The sequence below is a fragment of the Aotus nancymaae genome, unplaced genomic scaffold (assembly GCF_030222135.1).
Source record: "Aotus nancymaae isolate 86718 unplaced genomic scaffold, 86718_ANA_hifiasm-v0.15.2.pri h1tg000036l, whole genome shotgun sequence".
Taxonomy (NCBI): domain Eukaryota; kingdom Metazoa; phylum Chordata; class Mammalia; order Primates; family Aotidae; genus Aotus; species Aotus nancymaae.
The window spans coordinates 49,591,229-49,611,568 of NW_026988450.1; the positions used below are offsets into that span (position 1 = coordinate 49,591,229).

Here is a 20,340-nt window from a genome sequence, read left to right on the forward strand (position 1 = left end):
CTCTTCAAGAGTAGCTGTCATTGTTTTAAATCATGTGAGAGTTTACGCTAATAATCTCCTAGCCTAAAAACCTCAATATAATCATAAACTGGTGTGCCAGGCATGGTGGCTCATGCAGAAGGATCCCTTGAGCCCAGGAATTTGAGACCAGCCTGGACAAAGCAGGGAAATCATCTCTACCCACCTCCCACCACAAAAAAAAAAACCCATAAACTGGCTTATCTTTAAAAGTTGATGGGTGTGAGTCTTGTACATGAAATGTTAAGATCAGGTTAACAAATATGGATTGGTTCAATCCGTATGGAAACCTTAACTCATAAAATGAACTAGAGGAATTGTCTTGTGCCTTTTACATAATACCAACAGACACCTTAAACTTACTTTAACAGTACATTTTTCATGAAAGATTCTTATGTCAGCTTACCACCATTAAGATATTACCTATTTATGCATGGCAATTACAAAGACTGAAAAAAAGCAAAACCGTGCACTGTTTAAGGAATTTTTATTAAAGCAATAATTTTATAATCCAAATTACGTTTCCTTGCTCAGTTTTCAATTCTGTTACTTAAAACAGAACTGACATTCTGAGCTATTCCACAGTAAAGAATTACAAAATTAAAGAAAGGAATGCTTTAAATTTTTGTACTTTGCTGAAAATTCTTTTTCCCAGGGTCTATAAAACATTAATTTGTTTTTATATTTTACTATTTTTTTTTGTTTTTTTATTTTTAAATCAATAAGTAATCTAGGACTAGCATTATGTTTGCTAGACCTGGCATTTGCTCGGTACATAAGGTTCAAAGTTTCCTTTCCTTTTTTTATTTATTTTATATTTTGCAATGTTTTTTTTCCATAATATTTAAGTTTTTCGATGTTTAGATATTTTTCTTCGGTGAAGCACAAGTTTCTTTTCGTGGTCCCTGATCAATCTGTAAATGTTAAAAAAAAAAATTAAGACCAGGACTATCACTTGTTAGTAGCAAATTAAAGCCCTTAGTCAAATCCAGTGTGGTTGCCTGTTTCTATCTATAGTTTTACTGGAACACAGCCATACCTTTCATTTGTATACATACTGCCTATGGTTGTTTTGACATGGTAACTAAGACTGGAACAAGATCATTTCAGAGATAACATGGTCCTCAAAGCCCAAAATATTTCTATTTGCCAATCCCTGGTCCTGATCCTGGCTGCACTACTCAGTTTCTTGGGAATAATGAAAGACAGTAGTAGAGGCCCAAGGGCAACTATTTAGCACCACCCAACAAGGAAAGGTATAACTATGAAAGCCAACCTGTGATAGGCCATTTAATATATATTACTACACAAAATCTGGCCAGACATGGTGGCTCACACCTGTAATCCCAACACTTTGGGAGGTCAAGGTGAGTGGATCACTTGAGGTCAGGAGTGCCTGGCCAACATGGCAAAACCTCGACTCTAGTAAAACATACAAAAATTAGCTGGGCGTGGTGGCATGGGCCTGTAATCCCAGCTGCCTGGGAGGCCGAGGTAGGAGAATTGCTTGAACCCAGGAGGTGGAGGCTGCAGTGAGCCAAGATCACGCCATTGCACTACAGCCTAGGCAACAGAGCGGAAAAAAAAAAGAATGAAGAAAACCACTGGGATTTTAAAAATCCAACAGTTAATGGATAATTCCTTTAATTCCTCTATAGTTAGCTCTATTTTTCCTTGAAAAATTAGCAATACATTTAAATGAACTGAGATGATCTTTTGCTATGTACATTTCAAAATGTTTGTTGAGCATGAAGAAAACAAGCTTAAAACAACAAAGCAGAGGGAAAAGCTCACTTTAAACAGTTGGAACACCGGTGGCACTGTTAACGGCTTTCTGGGCAGCCTCTTTAGCTTGGTGGGCTTGCAGTACAGCTACAGCTTCATCAACCTAAAAAAAGGGGAAAACAAAGATAAATTGGCTCAGAAGAGGAACGGTAATAAAGAGTTTCATATTGACAACACACCAATTCCCAACAAAGGTAAGCGTCTTCCCTCAGATGAAAGTGTGAATTGTTACGGTAAACTATATTCAATTTTGAGTTCCATTACACCACTATTCTAGAATTATGAATCGTCCCCTTGCACTTCTCTTTCCTTGTCCCCGCCACCCTCAAAAAATACTTCTTTCTCCACTAGAGAAAGCAGCAGCAGTTGAGTTGTGAGCAACAGCAGTGTGGCTGTTGGAGCTGACTGGATTTGAAGCCAGGTTCTGTCACTTAACAGCTGTGTGAGCGAGCATTTGGCAAATTTTTCAGCCTGTTTCAGTTTCCCTATCTATAAAATGGGATAATAGCGCCATAGGCTATTATGCAGACTTTTCAATTGTACATGGCTTATACATAACATAAGTGTTACGTAGAATTAAGACCCTATAAAAAGCCACGTAATAACCATGTAAGAGACAACTGGGTAAATGATAAATTTAAATCACCTTAGAACGGAGTGACTCTGGAGACTCAAGCATATGAAGAAGTTCTGAATTATCAATCTCCAACAACATGCCAGTGATTTTACCAGCAAGAGAAGGGTGCATGGCTTGAATAAGAGGAAACAGCCGTTCACCTAGGAACAAAACATTCAAAAACTCCCTTCAACAAAAAACCTTTTAACTGCACTGAATTATCACACTGAACCATACTTCTGTATGGTGTCTTCATGGGAAGAACAGAGTAAAATCTACCACAAGGCAATTTTTGACAAGGCATTCTTGACATTATTGGTTTGCCAATTAAGCAATGTTACCATTAGGTTGTTAAATCAGTGTTTAGACAAAGTCACAAGTTTTCCTCTCATTTGCTTCAAATTCCTTCTCTCAAAAATGTAGTGGGTGTCCATGGTGAGTAATGCCTTACTACCCTCTTCATTACCAACAATACATTTTCTTACTGGCTTTCCAGTGGTTTTAATTAGGCAGACCAACTGTGCTATCATAATCATTCATGCCAATTCAGATCAATTCCACTGACCTAGCTGTCAATTTTAGGTACAAAGGGTACCTAAGTGATTCCTCTATCTTCTAGTCTCTCTGAATTAACAAGGTGGGACAAAGGTACTTACCCAACATTTGCTTTTGCTCTTGAGGAGGGGCAGATGCCAACATGGAAGCAGTCAAAGGTTCTTGACCTTGTACATGAACAGCAGGCTAGACAGAACAAGAGAACATGAGAGTGTAAAGCACAGAAAAAAAAGCAAATAAATAGTCATCAACGAACATCTGCTGAAATGGTAGACTTCCATCAAAACACGAAGTAAGGAAGTTGAGTGAGTGAATTAGAAAGGGGCCAAAGTAGTTACTATGTACTATATATCAGAGCTATTTGTAAGTTGTTTTAGGCCAGGTATGGTGGCTCACGTGTATAATCCCAGCATTTTGGGAGGCCAAGACGGGAGGATCATTTGAGGTCAGGAGTTCGAGACACCAGCCTGGCCAACATGGCAAAACTCCCAGCTATGACAGAGGCTGAGGTAGGAGAATTGGTTAACTAAAAAAAGGTTAAATTTTGTTTTATATATAAAACATGTATATAATCAAATGTGTATAACCACTTTTGATTAATTTCATTTTATTTTTACCCAGAGTATTATTTGGAATCACATTTTTATCATCGTGTGTTGGCCTCTGGGTCAGTAAAAAAAGTAAGCCCGATCTCCCAAAATAAACTTTCCTTCAACTACAAAGAAAGCTCTCAAACCACTCAAGTGATTCAGGATATGGATTTCTGGTTGCTTGTCCTATTCTTAAAGCATAAGACATTTTACATACTATCATATTAGCAGGATGTTCCAGATAGCCTAAGCTCTCAAAAACCTATCATGCAGCTATCTTCACTTTTTTTTTTTTTTTTGAGACAGAGTCTTGTTGTCACCCAGCAGGCATTACAGCTTGCTGTAGCCTCAAACTCCCGGGCTCGAGCAATCCTCCCGCCTCAGCCTTCCTACTAACTGGGACTACAGGCGTGTGCCACATTGCCCAGCTAATTTTCTTTATGGAGACAGGTTCCTGCTATGTTGCCCAGGCTGGTCTCAAGAAGCAATCTGCTGCCTCAGACTCCCTAAGTGCTGGGGATACAGATGTTAGCCACTGTGCCCTGCTTTCTTCACATCTTTGATTTCAACCAAGAAATGTGACTTTTATTGAGAAATCATTAAATCCATACCTGTTGCATTGTAACCTGTGGCTGTGCATTAAGATGTTGCTGAGGATTGCGAACTCCCGCAGCATATTTATACTGTGGAACGGTGCGGACAGCAGGAGTAGCTGCAGCAGCTGCAGCTGCAGGACGTGGACCCATTGTCTGTGTTGATGTGTTAGCTACAAGATAATAAGATTTTGTATTTTTATCTTGCTCTTTCAAATTGGTGATCAATTTTCAAAGAAAGGGTTAAGACTCACCAACACGCTGTGTCGACATGACTCGTGGAACCTGTGAAGAAGCTGGTCTCATAGTACTAAATGGTGGTCTAGGAGCAGCTGGGCGGATAGCACCGGGCATATTTTGGAATGCTGCATTTAAAGATTTGAATATACATTAACTGGAAAAATTTACTGAGTGAAAAGTGTTCATCCTGTTTTCTTCAAACTGAAGAGTAGAACTGACCAAATACAACCTTTTTTTTGTTTGTTTTTGTGACAGAGTTTCACTCCTGTTGCCCAGGCTGGAGTGCAATGTGTGATCTTGGTGTCATTGCAACCTTCGCCTCCCGGGTTCAAGTAATTCTCCTGTCTCAGCCTCCCTAGTAGTTGGGATTACAGTCACGTGCCACCATGTCCAACTAATTTTGTAATTTTAGTAAAGACAGGGTTTCTAAATGTTGGTCAGGCTGTTCTCAAACTCCTGACCTCAGGTGATCTGTCCGCCTTGGCCTCCCAAAGTGCTGGAATTACGGGCATGAGCCACCGCACCTAGCCTATATAAACTTTTTAAAGCTGAGTCTTACACCTGCCATTTCCCCAGACTCAGAGCATCAGTAAGTAAATGCATTAATTCATACACGGAGGAGTACTTATAAATATACCTGAAACATAATCGTAAAATTCTAAGTGTTCCCAGCCTGGACAACGTGGTGAAATCCCATCTCTACAAATACTAAAAAAAATTAGCTGTGTGTTGGCATGCACCTATAGTCCCAGCTACTCAGGAGGCTGAGGCAGAAGAATCACTTGAACCCGGGAGGTGAAGGCTGCAGTAAGCCAAGATCATGCCACTGCACTCAAGCCTGGAAGACAGAGTGAGACTCTATCTAAAATATAAACTCTTAAGTGCTCTGGGAATATAACACGCTGTTCCACAGTACAAGACCTAAAGTGCCAAGACTCTGATTCTCATATACAATTAGATGGCAAGACCTTTAAAACTACTGCCTAACAAAATATAAAATTGGTCAGGTGCCAAAGCTCACGCCTGCAATCCCAACACTTTAGGAGGCCAAGGTGGGTAGATCACCTGAGATCAGGAGTTTGAGACCAGCCTGGCCAGCACGGTGAAACCCAGTCTCTATTAATAATAAAAAAAGTGAGCTGGGCATGGTGACAGGCACCTGCAATCCCAGCTCTTCCAGAGGCTGAGGCAGGAAGAATCATTTGAACCTGGGAGGTAGAGGCTGCAGTGAGCCAAGATTGAGCCACTGCACTCTAGCCTGGGCAACAGAGGCAGAATCTGTCTCAAAAAAAAAAAAAGAAAAAGAAAAGAAATGAAGAGCTATACCCATTCCCAAAACTTTTTTTAAAGGGAAATCAAACCAGTGTAGACATTACTATCTAAGTGAAAGGAATGGTAAAGCATGGTTTTTAAACGCTATAAAAATCAACATCCATAACCACAAATTATGTGAAATGCAACAGTTAACCTAACATTGACACAGAAGAGCTGATTTGCCCAATGTGTATTTTTAACTCAATCCCCGACCTTAAAAGAAAAAAGACTTACGATGAGGTCTGGCACCCTGAGCAGTCCAGCGAGGACTTGGTCTTAGTTGAGCAATTTGGCTAGGAGGATAGTATGCAGCACGGTTCTGAGTCTGCAGAGGAAAAAAGGCACGAGTTTATTCACTGAAGATAAAAGCAAACAATGCAACAAATTATATGTTCTTTTTCAAAACATTTACCAGGCCTTCACACTCAAGCATTTTTTCCAACTCAATCATAATTACATTTCTTAATGTTTTTTATATTGGAGACTAGGGGAACAAAAAAAAACACTAGAAATGACCAAATATGAAAACCTTCATCGTTCTGGTTCCCTCCTAAAACCTACCTGTGGGATAGCTGCCATGAAGTAACCTGAAGGAGGTGCTGGCTGGTAGGGGTTGATTACAGGGTTGGGCACAGCTCGTACACTTGCCATTCTCTGCATATACTGGTTAGTGAGGTGAGCCTGGCGCTCTTCTTTGCGCTGAGCTAAAGCTACATACAATGGCTTTGTGGCCACAATTCTACCGTTCATTTCTGTAACTGCTTTAGTAGCTTCTTCTGGGGAGGAGAAACATACAAAACCAAACCCTTTGCTGCGACCACCCTCCATCATAACCTATTAAGAGAAAAAAAAGTTAATGCAATGGAAGAATGAAGTACAAAAAAGAGCATTACTGTTTAGACAATTATAAATCACTGAATCAAATAACTAAACCCTGTTAATGCATAATCATCTCGTATTCACTGAGTTCACTATTTTTCCTTAATATCCAAGTATTAAGTGCAGCAACTTTTTTTAATCCATCCCAATATGTCAATATCCAGCCAGCAACTTTTAAAGATTTTAGACATTGAATTTGATTGGATTTTCAATATTAAAATTTAATTATCTAACAATTCAAGCTGACAAGATGTTTCACTATGCCTTTGAGAAAAAAGTAGTTGAATCTTACAATACCCACAGCTTAATTTTCACATTCAAGAGTAGAGGATTCATAAATATTATAGTATAAACAACACTCAAGAGGAAGCTTCTTCTAAAATTGATTGCAAAGACCTTTAAAATGAGCAATGAAGACTTGCAAAGAACCACTTGCTAGGCCAGCAATATATATAAGCATGCTATAAAACTAAATTAACAGTATGCGAGTGGCAGAGGAACAAATGGCAATAAACAGAGTCCAGAAATACACCCACACAATTATGGGAATTCGGTGTGTTAAAGTTAACATTTTAAAGTAGTGGGGAAATAAAGAACTTTGGACTACTCAATATATGACACACTGGGACAAATGAAAAAATTAAGGTAGAACAACTCTTGTATTCACATTACACTGAAAAAATCTTAAATCGCAGGTAGATTCTGAATCTGAACATAAAATGCAGAAATAGAGAGAAAGCCTTTCTAAGACAACAAGAATAAAAAAAACCCACACATCACAAGTGAAGTCTATAAAGGGAAAACTCTGAAGAAAATATTTCCAGTATCAAACTAATGTTTGGCCCGGTGCAGTGGCTCATGCTTGTAATCCCAGTACTTTTGGAGGTCGAGGCAGGTGGACCACCTGGAGTCAGAGTTTGAGACCAGCCTGGCCAACATGGCGAAACCCTATCTCTATTAAAAATACAAAAAGCAGATGGGCATGGTGGTGGGCACCTATAATCCCAGCTACTCAGGAGGCTGAGGCAGGAAAATTGCTTGAACCCAAGGGGTGGAGGTTGCAGTGAGCTAAGATCGCGCTGCTTCACTTAGAGCAAAACTCTGTCTCAGAAAAATAAATAAATGTTCACTAAATAAATATAAAGACAGACAAACCCAATATAAAAATATACAAAGAAAAGGTGAAACTAGTAAACACATGAAAGTGTATCACTAAATTTTTTTAAAAGTCCACATTTAGAGAAAAAATACTAGTTTCCACCTAACTGACAAATCTGTTTAGACCAGTAGAAATTTGTTCATCCATTTTGGACAATTTGGTTGTCTCAGTTTTGAATACACATTACCACTAAATAGTAATTCCAGTTCTAGAAATTTAGATGCAAGACGCATTGGAGCAATGAGTTTTAACACTGGAAATAAACATGCAAAGCAACCCAAATGCTTCGGTACAGGTACAGTAAAATTATGGGGGTGGTATGTGTATATATCATGAATATTCAGCCCTTGATTTAAAAAATACCAGAAATAAATACGTATCCAGATCTGACTTTAAGTGAAAAGGCCATCAGAATATGTGCAGTATGACCCCATTTTCTAAAATCTGTTTTGTGTTTGAACAGTATGGAAAATTCAGGATACCCAAACTTAACTCCCTCTGCAGACCAAAAATGAAGAATGGAGCAGTCACCTTTCAATTTATACCCTTGTCTTAATTGATGAATCTGTTTTTTTCAGCAAGCATTACTAAATTAACATAATGACCTCCTCCTCCAGAACAAGTTCTTGCCAACCTTTTCTCCTCCCTGAAAACAGTGAGTGATGTAATCCACAAAGGACTTTCAAAAAGACTTAATAGGCTGGGCCCAGTGGCTCATGTCTATAATTCTGGCACTTTGGGAGCCTAAGGCAGGTGGATCACTTGAACCCAGGAGTATCACTTGAAGCCACAGTTTGAGACCAGCTTGGGGAACATGGTGAAACCCTGTCTCTACCAAAAATACAAAAATTAGCCAGTCTCATAATCCTGTCTCTAAATAAAACTTTTAAAAAAAGACTTAATAAAAGATTCTCATTTGAAAATCATGCCGGCCAGAGGATCGCTTGAGACCATAACATAGGGAGACCTTGTCTTCACAAAAAATTTGCTGGGCTACGCCAGTTCCTGAGGTGGGAGGATCGCTTACCAGGGGTGGCCAACCTTTTGGATTCCCGGGGCCACACTAGAAGAATCATTATAATGGGCCGCACACAAAATACACTAACAATAAAGCTTATCAGTTTTGAAAATGTAAAATCGGGGCCAGGTGTGGTGGCTCAAGCCTGTAATCCCAGCACTTTGGGAGGCCAAGGCGGGTGGATCACGAGGTCAAGAGATCGAGACCATCCTGGTCAACATGGTGAAACCCCGTCTCTACTAAAAATACAAAAAAAAATTAGCTGGGCATGGTGGCGCGTGCCTGTAATCCCAGCTACTCAGGAGGCTGAGGCAGGAGAATTGCCTGAACCCAGGAGGCGAAGGTTGCGGTGAGCTGAGATCGCGCCATTGCACTCCAGCCTGGGTAACGAGCGAAACTCCGTCTCAAATAAAAAAAAGAAATGAACAGATCAGAACTATAGTAATGATTAATAAATTGCTTTCTTTAACCAGTAAAGTAACTAGTTGTTGGAATAGGGCAAATCATGTGAGGATAACAATGGTCAAACGCACCCTTCCCTAGCAAAGGGTTCAGAACTTACCATTTACAAGTTAACCATTAGGCCACAACTATTTCAAACGTGAATATAAGTTTTAGAAGTAATGAAGCAAACCTCTCTAGCGTCTGTATTAATGAAAAATTTATATACATATATCCACATGCATGAATCTCAAAAAAATACACCATATGCTCTCATACCTTTGCACTAGTGATTGTACCAAATGGAGAAAACTCTTTACGGAGACGTTCATCATCAATACCATCATCAAGATTTTTCACATAAAGATTAACACCCTAAAAAGAAGAAAAGAAAATTATAGAAAAAGAAAACCATGGTTGTACCTAAGTATATCTCCTATTATTTTATCCCATGTTTCTTCTCCTATCCCCTCTCAAACCCTCCAGTTACCTGGCAGTAACTGAAATGAACGTAAAATAGGATTCCTCATCCCTGTCTTATTTTGCTTGTTCAATTAAAAATGAACCTGGTATCTGGTGATCCTATCTTGCTTCATCTGTTCAAATTTGCGTTTAAGTTCCGTCTGCCGTTCCACCTTTTTCTGAGCTCGACCAACATAAATTTGTTTTCCATTGAGCTCCTTTCCATTCATCTCATCCACAGCCTTCCAAAAACAAAACAAAACAAAAAATCACAAAACTTTTCATTAAAACTTCATTAACAGTTAAGATGAATTTGTCAAGTCACAAAAGCTATTCCAAAACCTCAAGGTTTTGGGACAATATAAGCTACCAATTTATGCTCTCAAAGCTAATGCATAAAATGCAAATAACTGAAAATATAAAAACATGTAAAACAGTATGTACATTAACTTGGACACAAGAACAACTCAAATTTGTACCCCCTTCCTCCTGAATACAGACCACTTACTTTCTGTGCATCTTCATGCCTTTCAAAGCTTACAAATCCAAATCCTTTGGATTTTCCACTTTCATCAGTCATTACTTTCACACTTAAGGCAGGCCCTAAAAAATTGTTTTAAATAAATCAAAGATATTCCTTACAACACTTACGTTATACATTTCAAATTTCAACATACAAAAACAAAGTCATTTAAAAAATGAGATAAAAAATTTCAAAACTCCATAAATTGATTCCTCCCTCTCAGCCTTCTATGTCCCAGGTCAGTGTACTTTTCTACTTAAAGATCTTTTATTATTAAGAAAGTTAATACCTTCTTGTCTCCCCTGAAGGATTCCTCCTCCTATTGAAGAAGGAATCCTTTTTCCCCTTTTCTTCTCTAAAGATACTATCTCATTCCATCGCCCAGACTTGAATGTAGTGGCACAATGAATAGCTCACTTTAACCTCAATTCCTGGGCTCAAGTGATCCTCCTGCCTCAATTTCCCAAGTAGCTGGGACTAAAGGCCAACATACCACCTTGCCTGGCTAATTTATTTTTTGTAGAGATAGGGTCTTACTATGTTGCCCAAGCTGGTCTCAAACTTGTGGCTTCAAGTGATCTTCCTTCCTTGACTTCCCCAAACGCTGGGGTTACAGGTATGAGTCACTGTGCCAGACCAATTTGATTTTCTTTATATTAAGAAACAAGCATTTATTAAGCTTTGGCCCACCTTCAATAGGGAGTGGAGGGAATACATGGTTGGACTCTTTGGTAAGAGAGGTGATTTAGGAATTTGAAAGACAGAAAAAAAAAAAAGACACAGGTGAATTACCTGGAGGAAGAAGCATTTACTTCTTAAGACATGTTTTCCCCCAACTCCCTCTAAAGTGAGAGAGACAGGTAACTGAGGCAAGTGGTATGTCAGGCAAGCGGAGCAGAAAAGGTTAAAAATCACATTCGATTACAGAAATTTAAAAGGTGTATGGGCAAAGTCAGATTTTCTTCTGAATGTGCCTATCTCCTGAGGCCAAAGTAATTTTATATCTGATATATTTACATATTTGTGGTCAACTTATATAGCATTATTCATGGGGTAGGTAGTTAACATCAACTTTTAGAAATAGCTTTTTCTTTTTTTTTTAAAGACGGGAGTTTCACCATGTTGGCCAGGCTGGTCTTGACTCCTGACCTCAGGTGATCCGCCTGACTCTGCCTTCCAAAGTGCTGAGATTACAGGCGTGAGCCACGGCGCCCAGCCCAGAAATAGCTTCTAATTAAAAGACGCTAAGAAGCACGACAGTTGAAATATATAAAAGGCAGTAGCTAAAGACAATTTGGGGTGAGATGTGAAACATGATGTCACTTTCTACATTTTATATTATCTTTGTGCAAAATGGTATTTTTTGCTTAAGTAGTGGAGGGCTTAATGTGGCATGCTAGTATGACATTAAGGTATTAAATTTCCTAGCTGGGCGCAGTGGCTCACATCTGTAATCCCAGCACCTTGGGAGGCCGAGGCAGGTGGATCACTTGAGGTCAGGAGTTCGAGACTAGCCTGGCCATCATGGTGAAACCCTGTGTCTACCAAAAATACAAAAATTAGCCAGGTGTGGTGGCTCACGCCTGTAATCCCAGCTACTTGAGGTGGAAGTAGGAGAATCACTTGAACCCAGGAGGTGGAGGTTGCAGTGAGTGGAGATGGCACCACTGCACTCCAGTCTGGGTGACAGGGCGATCTCGTCAAAAAAATAAGAAATATATTAGATTTCCTATTTTATTATTTGACATACTAAAAAAAGCAAGCCACCTCTAAGTTCAACAAAAAATGCAAAGGGCAGGGTCAAGCAAATCATCTGCATGTACATTTAAAATTTTTTTTATCTGTTACACCCCTACCTAAACTAAGACTGGTTTGTGTTTCACTAGTTTCAAGTTTTATGAAGTTATTTTTCAATGCAGGAAATAAGTATTTTAAATCCCAAGGCAGTATCACTGAAAAATCCGGATTTTTTGCTTCATCTCTGAAAGTCATTGTTTTAAACTGCACAAACATGATGTTACTTAGACTTGCCAGCTTTATTGTCCTATGAGACTGCATTCCACCATAGGCTGGCTGTGTCAAATGTATGCCTCTGATGCATGGGGTTTCTAACTGCATGCATATATATATACACAGCACAGTAAGAGGCTGATACACAGCCTCTTAATGTAGTTAAATATTTTAAAATCTGAACTACTCGGTCATACCTTATTGTGCTAATCTAATGCTATTAACCTTTAACGTGGATAGGATTCTATTTATTTGCATTATACTACTTTGTAGCGTAATAGATGGCCAGTAGCTTAATTCAAATAACCACAAATATTTTTAAAGTACCATGTAAGTCTAATTTTATTGACTTTTTTAATACAAAGTACTAGCTAAAATTAACATTGAGCATTAATTCAAACTGTGTGTGTAAAAATTTAATTCAGACACATTACCAAACTTGCCAAAGAGATCCTTAAGGCGCTCATCATCCATGTCTTCTCCAAAATTCTTGATGTAAACATTGGTGAACTCTTTTGCCCTAGCTCCAAGTTCAGCTTCTCTTTCTTTACGAGACTTAAATCGTCCAACAAATCTAGTAAAATATACAGGGACTATAAAATTAGATTCTATTCTATAAAGTTCAGATCATTATTAAGCCTCAAGGTTGGTTTTCTTATTGTTACTGAGAATATTCAGAATCTCTAATAAAAAACACACTACAAAATAGAAATAGGGCTATAATTTAAGATATGACACCATATAAGATATGACATATATAAATAAGCCTCAACTATAATCACAAAAAAAGAAACACTTCTTTTAATATATATTTCGCTCTTCTCTAGCTAACCCAAGGTTAAAGGGATCACACCCATCAATATAAATGAGTGGAAATATATGTGTACTATGCCAATAAAAAGACCTCTATCAAATTAAAAACCTTTCACTGCTGTCATTTCAAAGTGGCCCTTATGCTTTCTCTGCCATCTCCTAGAATAAGAATTTAAACTTCCCAATCCTTTACTCTAGCATAGAACAGCCCACTTAAGTGTATATTTTCAACAAAATGACACTAAAACTTAGTTTTTCCTTTTATTAGTAATTCAGAACAAGTATCACTAGGCCAGGCACAGTGGTTCACACCTGTAATCCAAACACTTTAGGAGGCCAAGGTGGGACGATCACTGGAGGCCAGGAATTCGAGATCAGCCTGGCCAACATGGTGAAATTCCATCTCTACTAAAAATGCAAAAATTAGCTGGGTGTAGGGGTACGTGCCTATAATCCCAGCTACTTGGGAGGTTGAAGCATGAGAATCGGTTAAACCCAGCAGGCGGAGGTTGCAGTAAGCTGAGATTGCACCACTGCACTCCAGCCTGGTCAACAGAACAAGACCATGTCTCCAAAAAAAAAAAACCAAGGATCACTGAAGAAAAAAAAGGTAGCACACGTGTCATAGCATATTTTAATAAACAGCAAAGTAGAAGGAAAAACCATCTTTCATAATCTCATCCTAATCATCTAAATCTCCTTATCTCTAAACTAGCTTTGGAACTAAAAAGTAAAATAAAAATAATTTACTTCTTGCCCCACAAAATATGGTTGGTCTTCGCCATGCTATTAGTTTCATAAATGTTCTCAATGGGAGCTTATTTTATTGTGAGCATCACTTTCTGCTTTGTAAATAATGCTGCAACTTTTTAAAAGAGACATGCTCTTGCTATTTTGCCTTGGCTGAAGTGTAACAGCTATTTCATAGCACGCTACAGCCTTGGTGCAAGCATCCTGCCTCAGCTTACCAGTAGCTGGGAATAAAGGCACACTGCAGTAAAGCTGTAACTTTATGAAAGACACGTTGTGTGTTTGTTCTTAGGACAGTTACAAATTTCCAAAAGGGTTATATCACTTTTACTCAAAACAGCACTGTATCATTCTTTCCAGGATCCTGCCAGTGTTGGGCTTGCTTTCTTTCTTCCTAAAGCACTGCTGACAGGCATTTGTGAGTTTTATTATGCTGTATGTCTCCCAATTTAAAGACTATCTATAAGAATTAGTTTTGGTAAAGATTGCTTATTATTGAGGAGTTACTGGTTTTCTTACTGACTTGTATGGGTGTTACAAGGTCTTTCCTTAATCATAGAATTGGCTTAGATCTTAATGCATCTAACACACATTCAAGAGTTATGTAGTTCTCTTAAGAACCAAATCTAACGTGCATATCATCATTGCCATTTACACAGCAACAAGAATGCACAGATCATTTACATGCACAGATCATGACCTTATTGCTGAATCTGCCCAGATTAAGTGTAATCCACTGGCATTAGGAATAAAAAGATTTAAGATTTGCCATTCCTTTGACAAATCAGAAAATCTAATTGTTTTTGCAGCGACATCTCAGCAGCAGGAAAAAAATCTATGAACTAGTAGAAACAGCCTTATGCAAAAAAGGTTTTATCAGTGACATTAACTTTAAAACTTACAACTTTTAAAAATTAGTATATTTCAAGAAAAATTAAGTATACTTCAGGACAGATAAACCCTGAAAACCTGATTTAATTCCACTTATTTTTATACTTCCATCAATAAATTGCAGCAGTATCAGCAGAAAGCGTGGGCTCTGAATTCATACTGGGTGTATATCCCAGATCATCTGTATTAACAGTACATAAAAGCAAATTATTTTGAGTTTTCTCACCTATAAAATGAGCTAATTTTACCAGTCCCTCAGGAATTATGAATATTAGGTTTGTCTGGATTCCTAATTTTTCACTAATGCACTCATTTTGAAAAAGCTTCATATTCCTGTTACCTATCTTCTGTTTTCCTTTTGGTTTGAATGTTGATCAATTATATTAAGCCTGTTATTTGTATGTTACACTTAATGTGTAGAAAATTCAATTATAAAATCAAGATTAGCTTATTAATCTTCACTCTTGAATACAACTACATTAACTTTTCTTTTTTGTTGTTCATCTTTAAAATATTTTTATTCTTTTATCTTATGTGTATCTAACTTTTTCCTGACAAATATATTAACTTTTAAATGAATGGATTTGGAACTATTAAAAATAAGATTCTAGATATTTATACTTACACTTTGCGATCATTTAGGAGCATTCCATTCATTTTTTCAATGGCTCTTTCAGCTGCTTCCTGCGTCTCAAAGTGTACAAATCCATAGCCCTTGGAACCATTTTCATCACAAACCACCTAGGGAAAAACGCATACCCATTTTTCTTTATTTGCTATTGATTTAACATTTGTTAGTGTTGAGAGACAATCTGTTAGCCACCTAACCTGGATATTTGTGAAATAAAGATATCCATTACAGCACAGTTCCTATTTCAAGCACTAAACTAAAAGTAGCTCAACAATGTAAACATGTTTACCGGACATTTTTTGGCTTACCTTACAGGAAAGGATGTTACCAAAAGCAGAAAATGTATCATACAATGCTTTATTATCAATGGATTTGTCCAGATTTTTAATGAATATGTTGCCCACTCCACTTTTTCGAAGTGATGGATCACGCTGAGACCACATGATGCGTACTGGCTTGCCCTTTATAACATCAAAATTCATGGTGTCCAAAGCACGCTCCGCTGCAGGAAAGACATTTTCAGAGTCAGTATTACTTCAAAATTTTTGCTGGCTACTTAAGATTATATAAACTATGGTGAGTGGAGTGGGTGGACACATGGTCTCACAGTTTACACTTCCTCTTTAAGCTTCAAGATGGCTAGACCTTTCAAGTATCACATACTAGTGTGTGACCTAAGTTGTATAAAGCAAAGACAAACACCCAAAGCCTAAAAAATTTCTCACATATAAAAGGATGCTATATTGCCAATAATTAAATGAATTCTTGAAGCAATCTCTTGCCTTAATTGCCATTAAATCTAAAAGGACCTTTTGTTCCTAGTTAACATAAAATCCAGATTCCTTCACATACAATCTGTTTAATGAGCAATATAAAAGACATTATTAGGAACAGATTTATCCACAAGCTGAATGTAATTTACAGATTTAAATATTTTAACTTCTTCCCAACTACTTGCTAAAACTGGTCATTTCATTGCTAATGACTAACAATATTATATTAAAACTAGTCAGTTTTCTAAAAAACAAAAGTTTCTGAATTATTGGGGGAAGGGGAGATTGCATGTGATTCATGGCACAACTTCCTATTATCCTATAAAAAAAATGAAAGGCTAGACCAAGATTTGAATCATGCTTTCAGAAGTTAGAGTTGGACATACTCAGTTTCATAATCACAGAATTTTAAAAACATTAGGTCTGCAATATTCAGAATTCACTAATAATGCTTTCTTGACACATAAAATCAATTTCACTTTAGATCACTGATTTACTTAACTGATTTAGTTATTTCTGAATAGTGCTAGAAAATTTCAGAATCTACAATTTCAGGGTCTATGAAGAACTGAATTACTATGTATAACTGGTATCATTAAAGGCTCTAAACGAAATAATACATCCTTAAGTAAAGACTAGTCTTGGAAGAGAGGTAAACGATCCCTTTTTAAGGCCTGAAACAATTTCTACAAATTCCATGCCAATATACATTTGAAGTTGACAGGACGAATTTTCCAGCCGCCTGTTTTTTATAAATGAAAAGTTCCAGCTTCTAGAATATAATGATAATCAGCTGTTAGCTCATTATCAATTGACCACACCTACTCAGCTTCCCTGGTTTTTGTTTTTTTTTTTAGCTGACTTTGCTTGAGCTATTTTTCAATGAGTCACCTTTTCAGATGAAGTTGAATATTGGTCACTTTCAGAAGCTGTTCTGCCTATCAATGTAGCAATAAGTTTTATTTAAAAAATAAGAACAAGAAAGCCACTTAAGTAATTAATTGGAAGGATGGTAAACTGTAAAAGAAACTAGATAAAATGGAAAATGGAAACCTGCCACCTTCTTTTGAGTAGTTAGGTACTGGTCTACTGTACTGGTACAGACTGATAATATATTATTGTACACTGTAACCACGGCAACCTGAAGTTTAACTTTTCGAATCCCAAGAAATTTAAAAATTGTTTTTTGGATTTAAAAAATGTTAAGCTGAGGAAGAGTAACACTTTCAAGTTACCATTTTATGGTCTCTAGAATTCATTCACATTTTCTCTCCCAACTCCTCAGATTGTGATAACCTGCCCCAAAGTTATCTACCCCCATCTGACAAGCATTGATACATCTTGCCTAAAGTTGACAAGAATTGTTACAAAGTGACATTTGGAGTTACTGCTTACAGAGCAAAAGGGCAGGAAACCTGCAGTGCAGTTTTACAACTTCTGACTCTGTTGTCACTCAATATTTTGCTTCCAAAATCAGTATCAATTTTACACAGTGAAGAGCTGATCAGTAACCAAAGTTCTACTGAATGAACGGAATAGAAGTTTAAATTCCACCCTTAAGGCCTTTTCTACTAAAATAAAAATGAATTCTTCGTATTTCGATTATTTGACACCTATTCAGGCGGCCAGATTGTAGGGGGAAAAAAGGCAAAATTGGGCTGTAAAATGGAATGAAGCTGACTTCTCAAAGCCAATTGATCTAAAATCCTAACTCAACAGACCATAGATATTATTTACAAAATTGTGTTTCTGTTAACTGTTTAACTTCAAAATAAAAGCACAAGTTAGCTGCATTTCCCCAAAAATTTCAAGCTCAATTTAATCTCCGTTATTTGTACTTAATCATTTCCCAAGATTTACAAGTATCATGGGCCACTTTTAAAAATAAGAGAAACTTTAACTACTTGAGTGCTACAGATAAGAACAGTCCAGTTGGTTTTACACTAAAGTAACATTTTATAGCCAAAACTGGCTAATCTATTCTATAAAAAAAAAGTCCCTCAAAATGACAGGAACTATTTCAGAAGCTAACAAATAATATACTTGAAAACTGTCAGTATTGTGAATCTAAGATAAAATTTGACTAAAGATGGTCTAAGTTGCCTGAGAAAACTGGTCTTCAAAGTGGTTAGAACCCACATCCGCTCCTCCTACCCTGCCCTTTTAATGTTAGAGAAATGCTTAACCTAGGGGAAAGCCCCGATGCAATGTCTCCGGTAAATTCCATTTCTACATCCATCAGTCACTGATGAGTTCTGGAGAGTGAACTCACAAGCCTGAGGACCACCACACCACACACTGCCACCGGAACTTTATTCTAAGGCCTGGTGGCTCCCCCAGGCGACTGGGCCAGGAGCAGGAGCAGGCCTCGGGCCTGCGAGGTTACAGGGTTCAACACGTGGTATTTTTTGAGCACCGAATCGCACTTCCTCCCCAGGCTGGGGGGCCAGCAGGAGCTCCGGGTGGTGGGAGCGCCTCCACCTCTTACTCGGGAAGGGAGCTCAGCGCTTGACGCCCCAGAATCCCAGGGCCACTGGCGGGAGCGCCGCGAAAGAACCGAATCTCACCCACCCTCCCGGCGCGTCATCACCCTAAAGTTTGAGAGCGTCTGAGGCCGAGAAAATGGTCGCAAAGCAAAGGAGGAAGTAGCCGGGCGTGCGGCTGCCGGCAACGTGGGTCCCCGCGGGCTCCCGGAAGGCGGTTCCGGGAGCCCCGGCGCCTTCCCGCCGGCCGTCGCGGGGTGACATGCCCTCCCGCCCCCCGCCCTGGGTCCGCCGGCCTACCCCGCCCGCCGCCACCGCCCGAGCCTCATGGCCGCTCGGCCGCCCGCCCGCACGCGGAACCCGGCGCTCACCGTCAGCCGGCTGCTGGAAGTTCACATACGCGTAGCCCAAGGAGCGGCGAGTGATCATGTCCCTGCAGACCCGGATGGAAAGAATGGGCCCGGCCGGGCTGAACTTCTCGTAGAGCATCGCCTCGGTCACGTCGGGGTGGAGGTCCCCCACGTAGAGCGAGGCCATGGGGTAGCTGGGGGCGCTGGGGTTCATCTCGGCACGGCTGCCCGCAGGGCCACAGGCCGCGACCTTTCCGTGAGAATAAGAGAGAGAGTGCCGGGGCCGGGGACCGGAGCCGGGGGGAGGGGAGCGGGGGCAAGCGCAGAGGGACAAAAATCAACCGGAATCGAAAACTACTCAACGGCCGCAGAACGGGGTCGATCCGTTGCCGCTGACTGCCGGCTGCGGGCGGGGAGCGAGGGTGGCGATGTCGGGTCCGGGCAGCGGGAAGGCCTCGGTCTCTTGGTTCCTTCTTGGAGCTGCTGCGGGGCCGCGGGCGGGCGGGTCGGTCTCCGCTGCTTCACCGGGTTATTTTATAAAAGAGGAAGAAAAAAAAAATAAAAGTCTCCGGCGGGGGAGACGCGGATTTTTTGTAAATTTTTTTGGGTTTTTTAAAAGATTTTTTTAGATTTTTTTTGGATTTTTTAATAATAAATGTGTGTTCCGAGCCCGGAGCACACACTCCGCACTCTCAGCACTAACCGCCGGGGAGAAGGGGAAGCACCGCCTCCTGCACCCTCTACTTATACACCCCGCCGCACTTGCCCCGCCCCCGCGCGTCTGACGCCAGGGCCCTACGCGAGCGTCAGCGCCGGAGGAGGAGGAGACGCGGAGACGAGGGGGAGGGAAGAGAAAACAGGAGGAGGAAAGAGCAGAGAGGAAGGGAGAGGTGGCGGCGGCGGCGGAGGCTGTGGTATGGGGGGGTGGGGACGGGACGGATGGGGGGGGCTTTTGCGCACGCGCCGCGGCCGGAGAAGCAAGCTCGAGCTGCGTCGCTCACTTGGGGGAGGGTGACTCGCGGGCGGTCCTCGGAGGCGTCGGCTGGGACGACCCCGCCTCCAGCCACGCCCGCCCCCGCCTCCACCCGGAGGAGCGTTAACCCCTCACCGCGGCGGTGGGCGGTGCAAGGGGCTTCCGGGTTCCTCCGCTCTAACCACCTCTCACGTTCCCGTCCGCCGGGGGCCTCTTCCAGCCGCGGCTGGCCCCGCTCCCCTCACCCCCGCTCCGAGGGACGCCGGGCACTAGTGAGCCGGCGTGGTCCCCTCCGGACCCGGTTTCCGAAACGTGCGTAGGTGGAGCCGGGGTGGCTCCCAGATCTCTCCTACCCGGACCGCACTACAAGTCCCAGCGGGCAGCGCCGCCACGCGCGTCTGCCGCAGAAGCGTTGCCTGCTGGGAGCTGGAGTCCCCAACGGACGCTGCGCTAGCTGACCCCAACTGGCCGCG

At 40.4% G+C, this 20,340-nt stretch overlaps 1 protein-coding gene across 1 annotated transcript; it reads right to left on the bottom strand.

Moving 5' to 3' along the window:
• Positions 1-488: 488 nt before the first annotated feature.
• PABPC1 (poly(A) binding protein cytoplasmic 1) lies at positions 489-19,615 on the bottom strand. Its single transcript, XM_012455843.3, has 15 exons — positions 18,916-19,615; positions 15,597-15,790; positions 15,283-15,398; positions 12,638-12,777; positions 10,179-10,273; positions 9,775-9,912; positions 9,488-9,583; positions 6,273-6,545; positions 5,946-6,036; positions 4,412-4,522; positions 4,176-4,330; positions 3,076-3,160; positions 2,450-2,580; positions 1,813-1,906; positions 489-932 (listed from the first exon to the last, which is right to left on the bottom strand). Exons 1-14 carry the CDS (start codon positions 19,106-19,108, stop codon positions 1,814-1,816), a joined length of 1,911 nt encoding a protein of 636 aa, XP_012311266.1. The 5' UTR covers positions 19,109-19,615; the 3' UTR covers positions 489-932; position 1,813.
• Positions 19,616-20,340: the final 725 nt, after the last annotated feature.